General features: G+C 55.6%; 2 protein-coding genes across 3 annotated transcripts; one reads left to right on the top strand and one right to left on the bottom strand.

Moving 5' to 3' along the window:
* On the top strand, positions 1–10,149 carry LOC119950360 (acidic leucine-rich nuclear phosphoprotein 32 family member B-like). 2 transcript variants are annotated; one of them, XM_038772678.1, is made up of 7 exons: positions 1–100; positions 3,962–4,111; positions 7,234–7,356; positions 8,046–8,247; positions 8,594–8,715; positions 9,334–9,388; positions 9,682–10,149. In XM_038772678.1, exons 1-7 carry the CDS (start codon positions 47–49, stop codon positions 9,762–9,764), a joined length of 789 nt encoding a protein of 262 aa, XP_038628606.1. In that variant the 5' UTR covers positions 1–46; the 3' UTR covers positions 9,765–10,149. The 2 variants fall into 2 exon arrangements, 1 of the variants encoding a protein (XP_038628606.1); XR_005457348.1 differs by lacking the exon at positions 8,594–8,715.
* A 2,114-nt stretch (positions 10,150–12,263) lies between these two features.
* On the bottom strand, positions 12,264–21,333 carry ZNF414 (zinc finger protein 414). The gene is made up of 10 exons (XM_038771754.1): positions 21,292–21,333; positions 18,419–18,523; positions 16,055–16,202; positions 15,488–15,598; positions 15,164–15,271; positions 14,742–14,847; positions 14,079–14,497; positions 13,695–13,745; positions 12,907–13,065; positions 12,264–12,560 (listed from the first exon to the last, which is right to left on the bottom strand). The coding sequence occupies exons 1-10, from the start codon at positions 21,331–21,333 to the stop codon at positions 12,484–12,486; spliced, it is 1,326 nt and encodes a 441-aa protein (XP_038627682.1). The 3' UTR covers positions 12,264–12,483.
* Positions 21,334–22,267: the final 934 nt, after the last annotated feature.

The raw sequence follows: 22,267 nt of genomic DNA on the forward strand, positions 1-22,267 counted from the left end.
TTCGGCTCGCGGAGGCGGCGGCGGCTTCTCCTCCTACTCCGTCGAGATGGAGATGAAGAGGCGGCTCACGCTGGAGCTGCGGAACAAGAAGCCCGGGGAGGTGAGCGGGGCTCGGGGGGGGGGGGCTCGGAAGCCCGGCCGCTCCACGTGGCGGCCCGCCCGCCCGGGGGGGTCCCCGGGCGGGCGGGCGGGCCGCCACGTGGAGCGGCCGCGGACCCGCGGGGTCGGGACCGGTGGAGCGGCCGGGGGATGCCGCCGGGGCCACGTGGAGGCGACCCGGATCGGGCCCACGTGGAGAGCGGGCTGGGGAAGGGGGCGGGGGGGGGAACGGCGGGCCGCAGAACTTGCATTCAATCAATCAATCGTATTTATTGAGCGCTTACTATGTGCAGAGCACTGGACTAAGCGCCTGGGAAGTACAAATTGGCAACATATAGAGACAGTCCCTCCCCAACAGCGGGCTCACAGTCTAAAAGAGCTCCTCGCAGCTCATCCGGCCGTTTCCTGCCCCCGGCCCGGTTGCCAAAGGGGCCGGTTTTTGCCGCCTTTCCCCCGTCCGCCCGGAGGCCCTTTGCAAAGGGCCGCGCCGCGAACTGCCCCGGGCCGGGCGGTTGGTGGACAGGCAAGTCACTTAACTTCTCTGTGCCTCAGTCCCCTCATCTGTAAAATGGGGATGAAGACTGTGAGCCCCCCCCCCGGGAGCTAGCTCTCTTCCTCCCTTCAAGGCCCTGCTGAGAGCTCACCTCCTCCAGGAGGCCTTCCCAGACTGAGCCCCTTCCTTCCTCTCCCCCCTCGTCCCCCTCTCCTTCCCCCCCATCTTACCTCCTTCCCTTCCCCACAGCACCTGTATATATGTATATATGGTTGTACATATTTATTACTCTATTTATTTATTTATTTTACTTGTACATTTCTATCCTATTTATTTTATTTTGTTGGTATGTTTGGTTCTGTTCTCTGTCTCCCCCTTTTAGACTGTGAGCCCACTGTTGGGTAGGGACTGTCTCTATGTGTTGCCAATTTGTACTTCCCAAGCGCTTAGTACAGTGCTCTGCACATAGTAAGCGCTCAATAAATACGATTGATTGATTGATTGACAACCCGATCACCTCGTAACCTCCCCAGCGCTTAGAACAGTGGTTTTTTTAGACTGTGAGCCCACTGTTGGGTAGGGACTGTCTCTATATGTTACCGATTTGTACTTCCCAAGCGCTTAGTCCAGTGCTCTGCACATAGTAAGCGCTCACTAAATACGATTGATGATGATGATGGATAGTGAATTGCAACAACTTTGCATTTGCCTACCGGCCACCTGCTGGCTCGGTCTTGGTGGATGTGGCTGCGGCTCGGCCCGGTCGATCAGTCGTATTTATTGAGCGCTTACTGTGTGCAGAGCACTGGACTAAGCGCTTGGGAAGTCCAAGTTGGCCGTCTCCCACGGTCCACACAGTAGGCCCCGACTCGCCCACCGTGCTGTTGGAGAGCAACAGCCTTCTCTCCTGTGTTTTTGATCTCTCACAAACCCCACATGGACCTCCCTATGGGGCCAGTCAACCAGTGGGCTCTGCTGAGCACTTACCGTGTGCAGAGTGCCAGAAAAAGCAGTTGGGAGGGGGCCGTATACCAGGGCTCACAGACCCGTTCCCTGCCCACAAGGAGCTTACAGTCCAAAGTCAGAAAACAGTGGCTCCCAACAAGTCAGGCCCTGTTGGGGCCTTGACTACAGCAGGAGCCCATGGTCCCCAGGCAAGGTTTTCTTGCCCGCTTGGCCACCTGTCGCCTCACCTCCAGTATTGGACGGAGCTTGGAGTGAGATCACCTGGTGCTTGGGGCAGCTCGAAGAGTGAAGTGCACGGGTGCTGGGCCTGCCCACACTTGCCAAGAGGGAAAGTGGCAGAAACAGGGTAGGGGTGGACTTTGGGTTGTCTTGGAACTGGGATGGCGGCCGGGGTCGGGGGCACAATGATGGCTGTGCACCACTATTCAACCTCCATCTAGCCAAGTGATGTCCAATTCCAAGGAAAAGCAAAGCAAGAGCTTCCACAGATCTCTCTGGCACTGAGGGGTGACCGTGGACACACCCTTCCACCACCCCCTGCCTGGAAGTCCATTTGAGTCCTGTCATTTTTGCCCTATATTCTGGGATGCTCTTTTCTCAACTCTCCCTCAGGTATTCCCCGCCCGTCCCGGTCTGCTAAGCCCCTGCAAACCTAGAGGTTTGGGTTACTTGGCTTTCCAGGAGCCAAAAGACACAGTTCGAAGGGCTTGGGTGCAGAGGGAGGGTCAGAATGGAGGGGGCCCCTCCAAATCCACCAACGCCCCAGAGCCTGATCTGAAATTAGGACTTAGGTTTTATTCAGTGACTCAGGGCCACAAGAGAAGCAATCAATCCGTTGTATTTATTGAGCATTTACAGTGTGCGGCGCATTGTACTAAGTGCTTGGGAGAGTGCAATGTAATCGAGTTGGTAGACGTGTGCTCTGCCTACAGTGGGCTTACAGTCTAGAGAAGCAGTGGTGCCCATGTGATTTCAGGCAATCAATCGATCAATCAGTGGCATTTTTGAGGGTCTACCTTGCGCAGACCACTCACTGTACTAAGCGCTTGGGAGAATACTCTCACAGGTTGACACGATCCTGCCCTTAAGGAGTTTACCATCCAGCAGAGGAGACAGGTATTGAAATTAATTGTATTTACTGAGGACTTAACTGTGGGCAGACTGCACTCGATGGTCACTTTCACTCAATGTTGGCATAAAGTCTAACACCCTGGATTAGGCCCGGCCTGCGATTCCCTCAGACTGAGCAATAGGGCCATGCACATCACCACAGTGCTCCCTTCCCCTCCCCTCACTGGAGTATCAGTGAGATGTCAATAGTATTTTCTCTTGGTGCAGGGTTCTGAGTGGCAGGGGGCGGTGAAAGTGTGATAGGCTCCCGTCGGTGCAGTGGGTCACAGGTTTCCCACCATTTCCGTTCCCAGTGGGATCTCGGGGGGCGGTTTCCTAGGCAGCAGGCAGGTTGAGGTATTTCCCGTATCCAGTGCGGCGACCAGTCTCACCTGAGCCGAGAGCAAGAGTGCTTTGCTGGCACCCATCCGACTGCATTGCTGGAAGGGTACCCTCCAATGGGGTGGGTGGGCGGCTGCTGGCGTGTGCTTACAGCTAAGCCCGTTCCTTGCACAGTCTCCGCTCTGTGACTTCAGGCTTGCCCGTGGTCTAGGAACTGATAACATGAAAGGGGTTTTTGACTGGGAGCCTGGAAAGGACTGGGCCTTGGTTGCCTGCGTTCCTTTCCTTTAAAAATGACCGTGTCCTGGGAGAACTTGTCGAATCAGGGATCCCTGAGGAACTCAAAGCTAGAATCCACCCCTTAATTGTCACAGCGCTCTGGTGAGCTGAGACGGTGGGTTGTCCTGAGAAGCTGCGGCTCTGAAGTTCGTGGAACGTGCCTCAGGGCTGGGTTCTCAAGAACGGATGATGTGGGTGCCATCTGAGACTGTCCAGTTCTGTCACACCGAACTGGGGAAGGGAGTACCACAAGCTTTGGCTGCCCTAACTTCCTCGTCCACTACCTGCCTTCGTAGGGTGCCTCCCCCCACCCCCGGGCTGGGTTTGCCTGCTGCCGGATAGGTTGTCCTGTCAGAAAGGGCTTTGACCACCAGGAAATGGTCTTTCCCCCGGCTGGTTTGTTGCATCTCGTGACAAACTCCCAGAGAACCTGGACTAGGCCAGGGCCGGACCGGCACCGGTGGTGGAGTGAGGAGCCTTGTCAGTTTTCCGTCAGATCCCAGAAGGGATGGCTTGACTGTGGTGGCTGCTCTGTGGGCCTGTGGGATGGAGTCAATCCCTCCGTTGGCCAGTGGTGTTTATAGCACTGTACTGGGTAAGCACTTGGGAGAGTAGAGTTGGTAGGCACAGTCCCTGCCCACAAGGAGTTTCCGGTCTATCGTTCCCCCACAGGTGAAGGAACTGGTCCTGGATAACTGCCGCTCTGAAGATGGACGGATCGTGGGTCTGTCCTCGGACTTTGACAGCCTGGAGTTCCTCAGCATGATCAACATCAACCTGCTGTCTGTCTCCAACCTCCCCAAGCTCAGCAGGCTCCGCAAGGTGAGCTGGGATCCAGCTGGGGGCCGGAAGAGGAAAGGGGACTTAGCACCTGTGGCTTCCCTCCCGATTTCCTCAGGCTGGGTGCCCACGGTTTAACCTGATCTTCTCCATCACTCCTCTGTCTCCCCAGCCCCTGTTGCCATCCTCCTTTCCCAAGTGCCTGGCGGTCTGGGGTGTATCACTGTGCCAAGGGAGAAAGCTCATTTAAGCCATTTCCTTTGCAAACTGTTTCCCTTGATAGTGGCCCGGGGGGAGCGGATGGGCAGAAAAGAGAGGGGGCAGGCAAGGGTGGTTTTTTTTTTTTTTTTAATGGCATTTATTAAGCGCTTACTATGTGCAAAGCACTGTTCTAAGCGCTGGATAATGATGTTATTTGTTAAGCGCTTACTATGTGCAAAGCGCCGTTCTAAGCGCTGGGGAGGTTACAAGGTGATCAGGTTGTCCCACAGGTGGTTGACAAGAGGAAAAGGCAAAGAGGGCCTGATGGTAAGCCAGGAAGAGAGAGCTGTTGAGGAAGGTGCCGCTAGTGGTTCTCTACGCCCACTGACTGCCAGGCAGTCTTTTTCTGTTTATGGTACTTGTTAATCAATCAATCAATCGTATTTATTGAGCGCTTACTGTGTGCAGAGCACTGTACTAAGCGCTTGGGAAGTCCAAGTTGGCAACATCTAGAGACGGTCCCTACCCAACAGTGGGCTCACAGTCTAGAAGGGGGAGACAGAGAACAAAACCAAACATATTAACAAAATAAAATAAATAGGATATGTACAACTAAAATAGAGTAATAAATATGTACAAACATATATACATAGATACAGGATGATAATAATCATGACGGCATTTGTTAAGCGCTTACTATGTGCCAAGCGCTGGGGCGGGTGGGATACAAGGAGATCGGGTTGTCCCACGTGGGGCTCACAGTTTCCAGATGAGGGAACTGAGGCACAGAGCAGGTTAAGCACCTAGTATGTGTTATGCACTTAAGCGCTGGGGTAGTTGCAAGCTTGTCAGGTTGGACACAGTCCCTGTCCTATATGGGGCTCAGTCTAAGTAAGAGGGAATAGGATTTAATCCCGAATTTGCAATCGAAGGGACTGAGGCCCAGAGAAATTGTGACTTGCCCGAGGTCACACAGCAAGCACTTGCAGAGCCGGGATTGGAACCCGGGTCTTCTGACTCCCAGGCATGTGCTCTTTCCATTAGGCCACGTTGCTTCTTGCTCTTCCGGTTTTCATGTACCGGGGTCCCGAGGGGAGGGAATTCTCAGCACCTTGAAGCCAACGGAGGAGAGGGACTAACTGGGGTGTTTTGGCCTTTTCCGAGAGATGTGACCCCTGGAAGTGCTGACCCTTGGTCCTGAGAGGAATTGGGAGCTGCTGAGTGGGTGGGATTGGTGGGAGGGCGACAAGTCAAGCACCCCCATACCTTTCCTAGCCCTGCTCGTGCCCATCACACGGGCACAGAGAGGGATGACTGGGTTCGGCTATCTGCCGGGCTGCAGGGCACTCTGGAAATGGTTCTCTCTAGGGGTGAGAGTGCCTAGCCCCTGTGTGGGTATCTGCTTTAGAGATTTTTGCTGAAATCCTCGATGTTGGTCTCGTCCCTCTTTGTTCGTCCTCATGCCACACCGAGCTGAGCCTGGCCCCGTGAAGAGCTTGGTTGCCCCGTGGGGTGGAAGCTGGATGCCCCTCCCTGAAGGGTGCCGCATCCTTGTGGTGCTTGCGGAGGGAGGCAACGCTGCTGGGTCCAAGCAGCGATGCCCGTTTTGTACTGGCGATTCGAGACTTCCTGGGAAAACCTGTCTGTTCTGGCCTAAGGGCTTCCAGTCCTGGATGTGGATAGTACAGTGCCTGGCACGTAGTGGGGCTTAACAAATTCCATAGTTATTAATTATTACTATAGTTGATTTGGCATTTTTCTGGGTCGACTAGCTGTTTGCCTAGCATCTTCCCTTATTGGATCAGAAGCCTTTTGGAGGGCCAGGACTTTGCAAAAAGGTGCCCTGGGTCAGGGCCTGGCTGGGGCACACTCCATCGCTTTACTTTTTTATGGCCATTTGGGGTTTTGGGCCCCAAAGTGGGTGTTGCGGTGGACTGTCAGGTTCGTCAGGTTGGGGCGGTAGGGTCGCCTGGGGAGGAGGCTCCAGAACTATGTCTAGTCCCGCTCAACAACCCAATCTCAGTTTATTCGGCGGGGCAGAGTCTTGCAAGATGCTAAGATCCAGGACCCGGTTTGGTCCGGTACCAGCTGTGGTGCTGCAGTTTCCACTGGGAAACTTGGTGAGTTTCTGGTTGTGACCAGCTCAGCTTCCTGGCCAGATCGAACTGGCACGATTCGGGTAGGAGTCTCCTGGAACCCCAGAGTAACATCGGGACCGAGCCTTCTTTACTCAGCTTGGCAGTAGACTGTCAGAAGTGGGCAGAGGGCTATAAATTTGCTTCCAGTCCCACCACCTAGCCATTCAGTTGCTGGGGTGTTGGTATAGGGGTTTTGATTCATTCAGGGGCAGGACTTGAGTCCGTGGCCTTGGTGAGGAGTCATGCTAAGTGGATGCCCCTTCCCTCCATGTTCCCCGATTTCATGGCTTCTCCTGGGATGTGTCCCCTTCTTTCCTCACATCCCAATGCTTCCAGTACTTGATGGCGACCTCCTACGTGCTCTGGAACAACCCCAACCCCCCACCCCCCCAAAGCATGCCAGGGCTGCTGGGAGATAGTAGAGCTGACCAAATCTGATCTGGTGTTGACCCCAGCGCTTGGTATGGAGCAAACAGAAGCAAACAAGAGGGGTATTACCCATTGGGATTTTGCTTCTGTTACTGCTTTGCCTGAGTTTAGTTCTGGGAGCCTGGGTTCTGCCTGACTTGCTCCTTCCCAAATTCTTTGCTGGAAACTCCTGGAATGCCTGTCCTTAGTGCCCAGTGGCTGATCTTGTGGGGGCCTCTGTTGGAGCCTGTGTCATCTTCCCCATCACTAGCCCCATCATGGCTCGGTGGAGGGGGTGCTCTAGGCTGGTTGAGTCTTCTAGGGGTTATGGTCCCTGTTGGCCTGATTTCCTGGGGGCTGAGTGGGCCCGTCCACATAGTGCCCCTTGGAGACCATTGGTTTGTTTCGATGTGGCAGCTGGAGCTGAGTGACAACCGAATCTGTGGTGGCTTGGAAGTGCTAGCCGAGAGAACCCCAAACCTGACTCACTTGAACCTGAGTGGCAATAAAATCAAGGACATCAACACCTTAGAGCCTTTGGTAAGTGGAGTGGGGGGGGGCCTGGGCGGGCTGATGCCAGGACAGTCCTGGACTCTTTAGCCTCGCTGAGCAAGTCCAAACTTCCTATCCGTTCGGGAAGGTCCCAGGGAACTTGGGCCTGGGGAAGGGCGTTTGCATATGGGTACCCCTGTCCGGACGTGCGCCCCAGCCTGAGGCCCGCTCTGGGGGTGGAGTGGTAGGGAAACGCAGCCATTAAGTACCGTGTCATCCAGTGACTCTGAACTTCCTCCTGGGGGGAGAACCCTGCTCTTTCCCTCTCTAGTTTGGAGGTATTTGGCTCAATTTGTGTCGATGATGAAGTTGTCGATGACGAAGGTCCACGGTGGGCCATGAGGGAGAAGTTAGAGGGGGTGTGGGATCTAACTATGAGGGCAGGTGTCCAGGAGGACAATTATCGCAGGGCTCCTTCAGACATCCTGCTGTTCTGCCAGAGATAATCCCGGGCCGGCTGGTCCGTGCCTCTTCTGACGGGGGCTGGGATTTGGGGACAGTGACCAGCAGAGGACACGGGGGTGCTGTGGGGTGGCTGAGTTTGCCTTATCCTGACTCGGGGGCAGGGGGGAGGGTGTCCTAGTCCCTCCGCCCGAGGGTCTGGCTCTCCAGGAGATCCCCTGGGTGCCCCAGGACCGGGGAGGAAGGTGGCCTGAGAGAGACTTTTCTTTGTGCAGAAGAAGCTGCCGAACTTACGCAGCCTGGACCTCTTCAACTGTGAGGTGACCATGTTGATCAACTACCGGGAGAGCATGTTTGGCCTCCTGCCCCAGCTCACCTACCTGGACGGTTTTGATGTAGACGACCAAGAAGCCCCTGACTCGGACCCCGAGGTTGACGGGGAGGGTCTGGACGATGAGTACGATGAGAATGGTGAAGGTGAGGAGCTCTGGGGTCTGGTTTCGGGGAGGGTGGTTGGTGCCTCCCTCCAATGGTCCCTAAGGTTTCTACCTGGGAGCTGCCAGCGCTGATCTCCGGCTGCCCCAAGGTTAGGGAGGAGTAGGGGTCACGGACCCCACGTCAACGATCGTTGCTTGTGAAGGCCTCGGTGGGGCCGTGCGCCAGCTGGGCTGCCAGGGCAGGGGGCCTCCGAGAGGACCGGGGGAAGCTGTGCCTCCCAGGGGAGCGCAATGTGCGGGAGGCCAGAATGGGAGCCCGGAAGAGGCTCCAGGGGTGGTTGGCCGGGACTCGGTCATGGGGGGGTCCCTGGCCTTTGTGGTAGAAGGCGAGGAAGAGGAGGAGGACGACGAGGACGAATTCGACGAAGAAGTTGTCGATGACGAAGATGATGATGAAGACGACGACGATTTGGACGGCGAAGAGGAAGAGGATGGTGTCGATGACGAGGTCAGGATTACTGCCTCGACTGCCCTGCAAGTTGGGTTCCAATCTCTGAAATCCCCTCCAGCGGGAGGTGCGGCCTGACCCTGGCAGGCCCGGCTGGCTGGCTGGCTGGCTGGCTGGCTACCTGGCTGAGGTGGGGGAGGGATGGGTCAGGACCGACTCCTGCGTCACCAGGCCCCTCGGCCCCAAGCGTCCAACAGTTGCCACCCGACGGTGGCCAGCTCTGCTCTGAACGCCCTGGTCTTCTCTCTGTGCTGTGTTTCCCCTTTCGTCCCCACGACCCCTCCTGGCCCCAAAGCCTTCTGGGCCGATGCATTGTGTGGGGAGGGTCGGGGTTCTCTGGTTGCCAAGCCAGCAAAATGAAGGGCTCTGGCCTCCCTGACGGAGGCTGAGAAGGAACAATGGCTGGACAGGGATGATGATTACAATAATAATAATAATGATGGCATTTGTTAAGCGCTTACTATGTGCAAAGCACTGTTCTAAGGGATCTGGCGGCCTTCAGCATGCAGAGGGAGAGGCTTGGGGTTGGGGGTGTGTGTGTAACCAAACGGGATTTGAGGCTTCGTTTTGGGTGAGTGTGTTGGTCTCATGGACTCTGGTTTCTCCCTCCCCCTTCAGGATGAGGATGAGGATGAGGACGGAGAAGACGATGAGGATGAGGACGGAGAGGAAGGTGGGCATTGTAGGGGGCAGGGGGAGCAGTCTGGGCCAGGCCGGGGCTGAGGTGAGGGGAGCCACCCAAGGACCCATCCTGGCTTGGACTCACAATCCAGCCCCCCTCGGGGATCTGATTGGGGCCCCGGGGTGTTTGGAGAAACCGGTGGGTTTGGGGGTCCTGGGTGAGGGAACTGTTGGGCTCTAGTGCGGGCCAAAGGCCCAGAGGGGCATGTGGGGGGTGGTCCTTAGTGGCCTGGGCCTCCCTCTTGAGTTGGGCTCAGCCCATTTATGTCCCTCTCCCTGCCCCAGACCTCCCCCAAGGAGAAAAGAGAAAACGAGACTTGGAAGATGAAGGAGAGGAGGATCCTGAGGACGAGGATGAGGATGACTGAGCCAGCTATCCAAGCAATCAGTTCTGTGGACTCTACCTGCATTTTGTCTCCCTTCCTATCCCATCTCACACACACACACACACATGCACACACGCACATGCACACCCCCCACCCCCTCCTTATTATATGGCTGCAGCAGCAATATATATATATATATACATATATATATATAATTTTTTTTTGGATGCAGAGTTGCCAAGCGGTCAGGGGATCCCTATGTATGGAGTTCGTTCTCATAACCAAAGTTTTCCTCCATTTTGGTGGCTTTTGGGGCAACAATTCATTGGATCTTAATTTTATTTTTTTAAAACTTCATAGCCTCAAACCTCTTGTTGCCAATAGTCAGCTTGACTTTGTGTACTCAGAACAGGCCAGTGCCCCTCCCTGTCTCCTCTTCTAACCCCTACCCTGGGTGTTGAGGGGGGCAGCAGGACAGGCACTGGTTTTCCCCTGGCTGAGCTCTGTTAGGGTCTTGTACCTTTTCTCAGGATGAGTCTTGCAGCCTGCCCGTCTCCCCACCTTCTCCTCCCCCCTTCACCCCCCACCCACTTCTCTTGAAATAAAGAAAAACTGGAGTTGTTTTTTTCAATCCTGTTTTCTGGCTTTGTAGCTGGTGTCCAGGGGGAACGAGCTGCTGGGAGAAGAGAGAAGGGTGGACAGTAGTGGTGGGATGGCACTTAGGATCTGGTCCTTCCCCAGCCCTCCGGGCTAGCTGGCGGGCTCAGCTGGTCTCTCCACCAAAGCAAGTCCATAGACCCCCTTCATCTTTAATCCCATGCTACCAGCTACCTGTAACACTTCAAGAGCTGTTGAGTCTCCCAAGAAGTGGGCACTGCCTCAGCTGCTTTTTCCCCAAAGCCCACCCCAAAACACTACAGTAGTGGGTGGGAAGCAGCACACATAGCTCACCCAACACCAGGCTGCACCACCTGTCACCTGCTCGCCCCTCACTTCTTTGGGATTGCCTCAGGTTCATGCTTTTGAAAGGATAAACCTTTCAAAAGGAAGGTTTGAAAGGTCTGAGCCCTTCCTTTCAAAAGTCCTTTTGCAAGGAAGAAAAGTCCTTGGAAGATGCAACAGTTTGTAATCCTAGAGGGGAGGGAGACTGATAGATGTGTGTGTTTGTGTGAGGTGGGGGGGTGCACGCCAGGGAGGGGTGTTTGCTGGCATTTGCTCGTCCCTAGATTGTAGGGGTTTTTTTATTTTAAACTCAAATTGTACAGCCTTTTCAAAAGTTAGCTTTGGGTGGGGGCCTGCTGAGGTTGTTGGACCCTTTTGTACCATTAGCTGTGGACTCTGGATGAGACTAATACAAATCTGTTTTAATAAGTCTGCTGTCCAGCTGGTCGCCGCTGCTGGAAGCTCCATTTCTAGCTCCACAGTCCAAGCAATCCAAGCAAGCCCAGCTGCCTGTTGTCCCCTCCTGAAATGGGTGGGGGTTCCTGTCCTGCCACCAGGCACCTCCCCGCACCGGCCAAGGGCCAGCCGGAAGAACAGACCTAGGGGTGGGATGAGCGGGTTGTGATGCAGAGGCCCTGGAGTTGGAGCTGCTGACCGCATGTGAAAAGGCCAGGGCCTGAGTTGGGGCAAGGGTAGGAAGAAGAGGAGCAGCAGCAGCAGCATTGGCCCCACCCTCGTCTGGTACCAGGAGCAAAGCTGCTTGCATTGAGCCAGAGCTGAGAGGGTGCCAATTAGGGTTGAGATGACAGGTGTGATTGGGCCCTGGCTCCAAAGGTGGGAAATCCAGTGAGGCAGGCAGGGGGTTCTATGGGAAAGGTGGAGGAGGCCAAGCCTGAAGCCAGAATTGGCTCTTAGAGGTCAGGGCAGCTGGGAGCCTGGCTTGCTTTGGTTTGGCTGGAGGTGGCGGGCATGACACCTCCCCTGCCACGCAATCTGATGACGGGTTGTTGAGCACTGGTGAGGGAGGGACTACCTGGGAGGAAACAAGTTCCAACCTCTACCTAGGCCAGGCCTAGCCCCAGCTGCTCCCTGAGGAATCAATTTGCTGTGGGGCCACTCTGGGGCCTAGGTGAGTGGCCCAGACCTGATGCCATCCAGCAGGCACAAACTGGTGAAGAGGAAGGCAAAGCTGGCAAGAGGTTGCAGCTACCACCTTCCCCTCCAGTCCAGAGGTGCGCAGGCGCACACATACCCCTCTATGTACTTTGAGGAACCCGGGGGTAGGGGCCAGAGCTTAACTGGATTCCCAGAATTTTGGGGGGGGGGGGGGGGGCGGGAGGGGAGTAATCAAGACCTCAACTGCAGCAGCCACGCTGCATCCAGTTCATTGGCTCGGTTTCCCACCCCAATGGGCTTGCGCAGGTGCCCCCCCCTCCTACCAGGCTGGACTCAGTGACTCTCTCCCACCCAGGGTCTCTCTTGGCTAGGTCCCTCGCCCAGCCCACCCAGAAAATAGCCCTGTCTCCCCCACTTGCCTCCAATTCCCTGCAGCCTCTACCCAGAGACCCCCAGATCGAGCTGCCCAGCCAGCCAGCCAGCTCCTGTGCAATTCCTATTTATTTCTCCCCTCCCCACCCCTTCACTCCCAGATGGAGCTGGGCCACAAAGATAGACAAACATTGCCAAGCAACTTTAAATTATAAAAATAACCCCCCAGGTTTTCCCATCTCCCCACTCCAGAGGGCAAGGGGCTCTGAGGGCCAGGGCTGGGAGGAGTGAGGAGTGGGGCAGTTGTGGGGGGCCAGCCAGGGGGCGGACATCAGAGCTGGGAGTAAAGGGAGCTCTCCATCTCTGCAGGCAGCTTGGAAGGGAAGGCGGCCAGACCCACGCCAAAGTCTGAGGGGGAGGGTGGAGGGGGGGATGGGGAGAGAAAAAGAGAGAGGGAGAGAGAGAGAAGGATTGAATCAGCCCTGTGCTGGGGGCTGGAAGGGCTTGGCTGTGGACCCTGAGAGGGCACAGACTGCGTGCAGCCTGAGAAGCCATAAGGCCTCCCAGGACCTCTGCCCAGCTTGGTGCTGTGGAAGCCCAAGAATAAGGGTGGCAGAGGACGCAGCAAGTACACGAGCAACCCAGTGGGGCTGCCTCTGCCCTGGGGGTAGGCGTGAGGAATCGGAACACCGGTGGCCCATATTCTAGCAACAAGGCTCTTCCTGCCCTCTCATCCCTGCCAACCAGGCCATACCCATGTGTGCGTCTAGCCGGGCGGGTGGGGGTGGGGTCTTGCGGTGGTCCTCGAGGTGCAGGGTCATGGCTGGCCGAGAGGCTGTGGAGAAGGGACACTGCATGCAGGTGTAGCGGCCCCGCGTGTGCTCCCACACGATCCGGCTGTTGGATGAGTGACCTGCAGGGGCAAGGGATACGCCACGTGGGGGAAGGATAGGGCCTGCCCTGTTGACATCAGCCACCCACCGAGGTACCCCCATTCATGCCTGCCTTCCCCCGCTCACTGGCTGTCTGGGATCCCTCCCTGCAGAGCCTGGGTACCAGCTGGGAGAATGGGGAGGAAGTCGGGGCCCACTAGCAGCAGCAGCAGCAGGAGAGGGGGTGGGTGGGCAACTGAACCTCAGTGCCTGAGCCCACCGAGCCCAGCAACTGCTGCTCCGGCCCCCGACCTCGGGCTGCTTACCTTATGACCGGCCAAGCCCAGCCTATCCTGGCCCACACTGAAAAACGGGGCTAAGGGAGGACTGAGGTGGGTCGGACCTTGCTTCCTCCTCCCACACAAGACTTGGCAGGCCAAGCCCTGCTGAGCTCCAGTTTCCCAGGAGCAGAAGCAGCAGTAGTGGCGGCGGCGGCAGCTCTGCAGCTTCAGGAAGACTAGCAGGGTGGGACAGGGGCAGAAGGCAGGGAGCCGGGACCCAAGACTGCCAAGATCACGGGGGAGTGCTGCTCTGAGGCCGGAGGGGCGGGTGGGAGGGCCGCGGGCGCGTGCAGGAGCCATGCCTGGGGGGTTAGTCCGGTGGCACTGACCTGCAAGCACCTCGGAGCCCCCGGGGGGCCGGCGTGGGCTGCCACTCACACCTGCAGAGAGAAAGGGCATTAGGCCAGGAGTCTTCAAGGGAGGGTGGTGCACTGCCCTGGTTCAGGCAGAGGAGGGCCACTGTGGGCACCCTGTAGCTTGACTCCTGCCCCCAGAGATCCTGGCTTCTCCCCCTAGCTCCATCTGGGTCTTGGCAGGAATAAAAAGGAAGTCTCTAGGAATGGGCCTGAGGGGCTCCCCAGCCTGTAGCCGGAGCAGAAAGGGCGATGGGCTGGGGAAGGATCCTGGGGGGATGGTGTGTACTTGAGCTTGGCCGGCGGTTCTCTTCTCGGACGCGCCCTCCCCCAGACGGGGCCGAGCCTGCCGTTTCTCACCTTGACTCTTTTTCCAGATGGCATTGGAGATGGGGAGAGCCTGGGCCGGCAGGAAAGGGCGGAGGCGCTGCTGCCCGGAGCCGGGGGGCAGGCTGTAGGGCGAAGGGGGCAGGTAGGGCAGGAAGGCCCCCGGCATGGGCGAGGAGGCCTGAGCAGGGAAGCGTGGCAGGGAGGCTGGATCAAAGAGTGAAGGCTCCAGCAGGGGAAAGGGCTGAGTGTGAGATGGACCCAGGGGCAGTGGGGAGAGCAATGGGGCAGCCTCTGGGCTGGGACCCGCAGAGGGTTCTGGCTCAGGGGGCTCCTTCTCCAAGGCAGGAGGAGGGGGGCCCGCAGTAGGGCTACGGGAAGGGTCGGAGCAGACGTGCAGATGCTTGAAGAGGGAGCGATGTGTCCGGAAGCGCAGCAGGCAGTTCTCACACCTGGAGGGAAGGAGGGAGGAGAGAGTGGCAGGGTGGGGTCGGGAGAGGGCCCATTCAGTCTGTCTCGTCCCAATGGCTTAAGGCTGGGACCGATCCTGCTTCCTCCTCCGGGTCCCTGACCATGGAGAGGGAAGTGGAGTCCTGGGGAGAGGCCAAACCAGTCCGCATCCCACCTTCCGTCCCCACAACCCTCCGTTGCCTGGCTCATCATGAGCAGCCTGGGCCAGGGCCCCAGAGGACTTACTTGAAGTAGCGGTTGGGTTTGTAGTGCACCTTCATGTGGGTCACCAGCTCCTGCATGCTGGGGAAGGTGTCTGCACAGCCCAGAGTGGAGCAGTGGAAGAGTTTCCCTGGGTGGAAGGGGGCAAGGGGAGAGAGAATGCCAAATTGGGTGGGGGAGGAGCAGACTGGAGGCGGGGCAAGGCCAGGGGCTCAGAAACTGAGACATCAACTCCCAGTCTCCGGGACAGGATTTGAACCAGCCATGCCAGCAGGCAAGACCTCAGCCAAGCGCATTTGGCTCTGAACTTGAACTTGAAGGAGGCAGGTGAGGACAGAGGGGGAAGCGATCCAGAAATGCACCCCCCGCACCAGCTCTGTGGAGACCCCATGTGTGGAGCTGAAACGTTCTCATGCCAGCCCCAGTCCCAAAGAGGCTGTTCTTACCCCCCATGGATTGGGTGGGCAGGTAATGGCTTCTCAGGTGGTGAGCCAACTCCTGGGAGCTGGAACAGACCAGCTTGCAGCCATAACTGGAACACGGGTACTGTTTTCCTAAAACACAAAGCAACACGCACCCCCCACCCCCCACCACCTCAGTGTCCAGTTCCCATTCCCCCACCTCTTCCCAGCCGCTGGCCCTGCCGAAGTCTAGGGCCGGGAGTGACCCAAGAGCCCCTCCCAGATCGTGAAGCCACCAGGCTGCGGGTGGCCTGGGAAGGACCAGTCATCAGCTTGGAACGGGGAATGGGGTCTGTCTTGGGCACTCACCTGGGAGAGGCCTACGTTTCTGAAGGCGAAGGTCCTGAGTGTGGCGGCTGCTGCTTGTGCTGGGCACTACATTGGTTCTGCCGCTGCCGGATAGGCACGGAGAACTGCAATCTGGGTGAAGGGGAGTGGGTCACTGAGGGGCTCTGAAACCAGGGCCCACGTGTCCTCAATCAACGAACGGTATTTACTGAGCGCTTGCCCCACAGCACTTAAGCGCGCATCCATTATTCATTTATATTAACACCTATTCCCCTCCAGACTGTAAGCTCGTTGTGGGCAGGGAACATGTCTGCAACTCTGTCGCACTGTACTCTCCCAAGCGCTTGTACAATACTCTGCAAAAGTAAGCGCTCAATAAATACGATAGATGGCTTACTGCGTGCGAAACACTGCACTAAAGGCCTGGGAGAGACCAAGACGACAGAGTCGGCAGACGCGTTCCCTGCTTAAACCCAGGGACTCTTTCCCTATTCTCCAAGGAGGGAAGTAGGTGAGCAGAACAGATCCCAGGTGTCACCTCTTGCCCCTTTGGCTTCCCTCCTCCTTTCCCCACTGCCCCTTACTCACCACCCAGAGGGAAGGTGGGTGCCAGCTGGTCCTTCTCCAGCTTCGGTCCTTGGTTCCTGCTGGAGCTGGTATAGAGGTCAGGGAAAGGGACTGGGGCAGGGCCAGCCTGGCCCCCTGACCCTGGAGATGGTTTTTCTTCCTGTTGATCCTGAAAGGGCCAGGGAAAAGGTCAACCCAGGGCAGGGCCAGGATCTAGGGATTCAACTGCCCTCCTGCTGCTGGACCTGAGGCATCAGGGAGTCTCTTGCACCTTAAGGGATTTGAAGGCCCCATCCCCGCCCCTCCGCCCCACTAAACAGGGAATCAAGGATTCTGGAGCTCCAGCCTAGCCCTCTGACCTTCATCCATCACCACCAAGGAACCCTTGGGTGAGCAGCTCTCCATATATGCTCGACCCCAACTCTTCCCTAGCCTCATTCATTCATTCGTATTTATTGAGCGCTTACTGTGTGCAGAGCACTGTACTAAGCGCTTGGGAAGTACAAATCAGCAACACACAGAGACAGTCCCTACCCAACAACGGGCTCACAGTCTAGTCTTGGGCAGATGGGTATTGGGTCGTGGCCTACCTTCTCTGCTCCCTCTCCCTCCTGCCACGTACTAGCTTGTTTCCCTATTGTGGGCCAAACAGCATGGTCTGAGAAAAGAACACGGGCCTGGGTTCTAATCTGTGTGCTCTGCATACAGTAAGCACTCAATAAATACGATTGAATGAATGAATGAATGAATAATCCCAGCTCCCCGACTCATCTGCTGTGTGACCTTGTGCAAGTCACTCTAGACTGTAAGCTTGTTGTGGGTAGGGAATGTGTCTGTTTATTGTTATACTGTACTCTCTCAAGCGCTCAGTACAATGCTCTGCACATAGTAAGCGCTGAATAAATATGATTGACAACTTCTCAGTGCTTCAGTTCCCTCATCTTTTAGACTGTGAGCCCACTCTTGGGTAGGGACTGTCTCTATATGTTGCCAACTTGTACTTCCCAAGCGCTTAGTACAGTGCTCTGCACACAGTAAGCGCTCAACAAATATGATTGATTGATCTGCAAAATGGGGATTCAATAGCTGTTCTCCCATTTCTTTGGGTTCACAGCTCAAGTCCCACATGGGGCTTGATTACCTTGTATCTATCCCAGTGCTTGGCACCTAATGTGCGCTTAACAAATCCCTCTATTATTATCATTTTAAATCACAATAAACGCTAAGATTCTTTGCTCTTCCCCAGGTTGGAGCTCCGGTCAGGGGATTTTTCTGAGGCAGCCTCAACCCTGCTGTCTTTCTGCAATTCAATCAATCAATCAATCGTATTTATTGAGCGCTGTGTGCAGAGCACTGTACTAAGCGCTTGGGAACTACAAGTTGGCAACATATAGAGACGGTCCCTACCCAACAGTGGGCTCACAGTCTAAAAGGGGGAAGGCAGTTGACGGTGCAGTATCCAAGGGGCAAGGGACTGACCAGAGTCGGCTCTGCCGGGGGCCCTCCCGTCTCTGGGGCACCTCAAGGAGCTCAAAGCCCCACTAAACCCTGGGCTGGGGTCTTAAATGCAGCAAGACTGGGGCCCTCCAGCTGTCTGCACCCCCGGGTCTGGAGATCCCAGCCTGGGGGCTGGGTGGGGGACGGGGAAGAAGTGCTTAGTACAGTGCTCTGCACACAGTAAGCGCTCAATAAATACGATTGATGAAGGGCGCGAGGCGCGATCCGGGCTCTCTCTGCCCAGGAGGGCCAAGCCGGGGGCTAGAGCCGCGGCCAGGGGGAGGGAAGGGGGCGCTTAGTCCAGTGCTCTGCACACAGTAAGCGCTCCATAAGAGCAGCGTGGCTCGGTGGCAAGAGCAGGGGCTTGGGGGTCAGAGGTCATGGGTTCAAATCCCGGCTCCGCCACTTGTCAGCTGTGTGACTTTGGGCCAGTCGCTTCCTATCTATTTATTTGATTTTGTTAGTATGTTTGGTTTTTTTCTCCGTCTCCCCCTTCTAGACCGTGAGCCCACTGTTGGGTAGGGACCGTCTCTAGATGTTAACAGCTTGTACTTCCCAGCCGCTTAGTCCAGTTGATTGATTGATCGATTGATTCTCTGGGCCTCAGTCCCCTCATCTGGAAAATGGGGATGAAGCCGGTGAGCCCCCCCCCCGTGGGACAACCTTGTAGCCTCCTCAGCGCTTAGAACAGTGCTTTGCACATAGTAAGCGCCTAATAAATGCCATTATTATTATTAATAAAGACGATTGATTGGGGGATCAGGTTCGGGGAAGGCCGGGGCGGGGTGACGCGTCTTTGGCCTCCTCCGTCTGCCTCGGCCCCGAAAACAAGGGGCCCAACCGGCGTCCCCCCCACCCCCACCCAGCCAGCCCAGCCCGTCTCCTCACCATCCCCGAACGCCCCTCGCCCCCGCCCGGGGCCTTTGTTCGAATCCGGCTCCCCCGGCGGCGCGGGGCCGCGCTCACGTCGGCGCCATCTTCAACGGCGCCGTTCTCGCGAGAGGAGGGGCGGGGCGGAGGGAGGGGCGGGAGCGAGGCTATTGTTTGGGCGCCGCGGCCGGGGAGGCAGAGTCATCATCATCATCAATCGTATTTATTGAGCGCTTACTATGTGCAGAGCGCTGGACTAAGCGCTTGGGGAGTACAAATTGGCAACATCTAGAGACAGTCCCCACCCACCAATCAATCGTATTTATTGAGCGCTTACTATGTGCAGAGCACTGTACTAAGCGCTTGGGAAGGACGAATTGGCAACACATAGAGACAGTCCCTACCCAACAGTGGGCTCACAGTCTAAAAGGGGGAGACAGAGAACAGAACCAAACATACCAACAAAATTAAATAGGATAGAAATGTACAAGTAAAATAAATAAATAAATAGAGTAATAAATATGTACAACCATATATACATATATACAGGTGCTGTGGGGAAGGGAAGGAGGTAAGACGGGGGGATGGAGAGGGGGACGAGGGGGAGAGGAAAGAAGGGGCTCAGTCTGGGCTCACCAGTGGGCTCACAGCCTAAAAGGGGGAGACGGAGAACAAAACCAAACATACTAACAAAATCAAATAAATGGAATAGATATGTACAAGTAAAATAAATAAATAAATAAATAGAGTAATGAATATGTACGGACATATATACATATATACAGGTGCTGTGGGGAAGGGAAGGAGGGAAGATGGGGGCGATGGAGAGGGGGACGAGAGGGAGAGGAAGGAAGGGGCTCAGTCTGGGAAGGCCTCCTGGAGGAGGTGAGCTCTCAGCAGGGCCTAATCAGGTCAGGCACAGTCCTTGTCCCCCTTGGGTTCACAGTCCAAGAGGGGAAAAGAACTGGGTGTGAATCCCCATTATACAGATGAAGAAACTGAGACCCAGAAAAGTTAGGGGGCTTGCCCAAGCTCAGGGGGAAGAGCCCGGGCTTTGGAGTCAGAGGTCACGGGTTCAAATCCCAGCCCCGCCCATTGTCAGCTGTGTGACTTTTTGGGCAAATCACTTAAGTTCCCTCATCTGGAAAATGGGGGTTAAGACTGTGAGCACCCTGTGGGTCACCTTGTAACCTCTCCAGCACTTAGAACAGTACTTTGCACACAGTAAGCGCTTGCTGGGGAAGGGCTGTTAATAATAATAAAGACGTTGGTTTAGCGCTTGCTATGTGCAGAGCACTGTTCTAAGCGCTGGGGGCGGCGGGGGATACAAGGTGATTCCCCCCCCCACCCCACCCCCGTTTTAGACTGTGAGCCCACTGTTGGGTAGGGACTGTCTCTATGTGTTGCCAATTTGTATTTCCCAAGCGCTTAGTACAGTGCTCTGCACATAGTAAGCGCTCAATAAATACGATTGATGATGATCAAGTTGTCCCACGTGGGGCTCAATCAATCAATCGTATTTATTGAGCGCTGACTGTGTGCAGAGCGCTGGACTAAGCCCTCGGGAAGTCCAAGTTGGCAACATATAGAGACGGTCCCTACCCAACAGCGGGCTCACAGTCTAGAAGGGGGAGACAGAGAACAAAACCAAGCATACTAACAAAATAAAATAAATAGATCAATCAATCAATCAATCGTATTTATTGAGCGCTTATTATGTGCAGAGCGCTGGACTAAGCGCTTGGGAAGTACAAATTGGCAACATATAGAGACAGTCCCTACCCAACAGTGGGCTCACAGTCTAAAAGGGGGAGACGGAGAACAAAACCAAACATACTAACAAAATAAAATAAATAGAATAGATAGGTACAAGTAAAATAAATAAATAAATAGAGTAATAAATATGTACAAACATATATACATATATACAGGTGCTGTGGGGAAGGGAAGGAGGTAAGATGGGGGGATGGAGAGGGGGAGAGGAAGGAAGGGCTCACAGGCTTATTCCCCATTTTACAGATGAGAGAGCTGAGGCTCAGAGAATGATAATGATAATGACATTTGTTTAGCGCTTACTATGTGCAGAGCACTGTTCTAAGCACTGGGGGGGGGGATACAAGGTGATCAGATTGTCCCACGTGGGGCTCACAGTCTTATTCCCTATTTTACAGATGAGGGAACCGAGGCTCAGAGAATGATAATGATAATGACGTTTGTTTGGCGCTTGCTATGTGCAGAGCACTGTTCTAAGCACTGGGGGGGATACAAGGTGATCAGGTTGTCCCACGTGGGGCTCACAGTCTTATTCCCCATTTTACAGATGAGGGAACTGAGGCTCAGAGAATGATAATGATAATGACGTTTAGCGCTTACTATGTGCAGAGCACTGTTCTAAGCGCTGGGGGGGATACAAGGTGATCAGGTTGTCCCACGTGGGGCTCACAGGCTTATTCCCCATTTTACAGATGAGGGAACTGAGGCTCAGAGAAGTGAAGTGACTTACCCAAAGTCACACAGCTGACAATTGGCGGAGCCCGGGATTTGAACCCATGATCTCTGACTCCAAAGCCCGGGCTCCTTCCACTGAGCCACGCTGCTTCTCACTGAGCCACACTGCTCTGCTGTTAGGAGGAGCAATAGGGCATAGTAGATAGAGCACAGGCCTGGGAGACAGAGGGTCATGGGTTCTGATCCCTGGTCTGCCGGGTGACCTTGGGCAAGTCACTTCCCTTCTCCGGGCCTCAGTGACCTTATCCGGAAAATGGGGATGGAGACTGAGCCCCACGAGGGACAGGGACTGTGTCCACCCCAGCGCTTAGTACAGAGCCTCACTCACTGTAAGCGCTTAATAGATACTATAATTACTATGAACGAATGTGCAAATGAGACACAAAGGAGACTCCATCAGCCAGTTCCGACACCGCAGCCCTCATGCGAGAGGTGGAGGCTGGCGATTCTGGGCTTCCTTGCTGACAGTGGGGTGGGTTTCTCACAACCTAGGGCTTGAGGATCTCCACCTTGCTCTGACCTGGGCAGAGCCGAAGGGGCCAGGGCGGTTGGAATCAGAGCACCAGCACATCATTAGAGAAGCAACATGGCGTAGTGCATAGAGCGTGGGCCCGGGAGTCAGAAGGTCATGGGTTCTAATCCCAGCTCCGCCACTTGTCTGCTGTGTGACCTCGGGCGACTCACTTCACTTCTCTGGGCCTCAATTACCTCATCTGTAGAAAGGGGATTAAGACGGTGGGCCCCATGTGGAACAAGGGCCTGTGTATCTGCCCCAGTGCTTAGAACAGTGCCTGGCACATAGTGAGCGCTTAATAAATACCATAGTTATTATTAGAATTATCAGCCGCCCCACCCCGGGGGGGCGGCAGGTCTGGAGGAGGTCTGGAGGAGGTCTGTACGGTCCCACTTTCTAAATAGGATATGAGAGGGTGGGACTAGAGGCGGCCCAGTTTGAAGAGCCCCCAGGATCAACTTTATCCTGGGCCCATCTCTGAGCCTAGGGCAATTCACAAAGGATTGGAGCCCAGGCTGGCTGACTGGCTAAGGAAGGGACCCTCTCGTTCTAGTGGCTTATTTAGCTGGGGGGTAGCTGTGTGACTTGTTCATGCTGCCCCCCACCCCCATCTCCAGCACCCCCCTCTCCCACCTGAAACTCCTTCCCCATTCAAATCCTGCCTGACCACAGCTCTCCCCATCTTCAAAGTCCTTCCGAAATCACAAGTTCTCCAGCAGGCCTTTCTCGGTCAGTTTCTGTTCCCTCTGCAATTTATACTACCCAACTGCCACTTTGGCACTTCTGTACCATTTAAGCACCTAAGGTACTTTCTCACCCTTCCGTAGCACTTATATTTTACACAC

Source organism: Tachyglossus aculeatus, chromosome X1 (assembly GCF_015852505.1).
Source record: "Tachyglossus aculeatus isolate mTacAcu1 chromosome X1, mTacAcu1.pri, whole genome shotgun sequence".
Taxonomy (NCBI): Eukaryota; Metazoa; Chordata; class Mammalia; order Monotremata; family Tachyglossidae; genus Tachyglossus; species Tachyglossus aculeatus.

Excerpts from the sequence above, each read along its gene's own strand:
- ZNF414 (XM_038771754.1), bottom strand. The coding sequence starts at position 21,333 with ATGAGGGCTGCGGTGTCGGAACTGGCTGATGGAGTCTCCTTT. Across the intron at positions 16,203-18,418 it reads GCGAGGGGCGTTCGGGGATG|GATCAACAGGAAGAAAAACC; the intron begins GTGAGGAGACGG and ends TGGCCCTTTCAG. Across the intron at positions 15,599-16,054 it reads ACCCACCTTCCCTCTGGGTG|ATTGCAGTTCTCCGTGCCTA; the intron begins GTGAGTAAGGGG and ends CCCTTCACCCAG.
- LOC119950360 (XM_038772678.1), top strand. The coding sequence starts at position 47 with ATGGAGATGAAGAGGCGGCTCACGCTGGAGCTGCGGAACAAGAAGCCC. Across the intron at positions 8,248-8,593 it reads GTACGATGAGAATGGTGAAG|GCGAGGAAGAGGAGGAGGAC; the intron begins GTGAGGAGCTCT and ends TTGTGGTAGAAG. Across the intron at positions 8,716-9,333 it reads AGGATGGTGTCGATGACGAG|GATGAGGATGAGGATGAGGA; the intron begins GTCAGGATTACT and ends CTCCCCCTTCAG.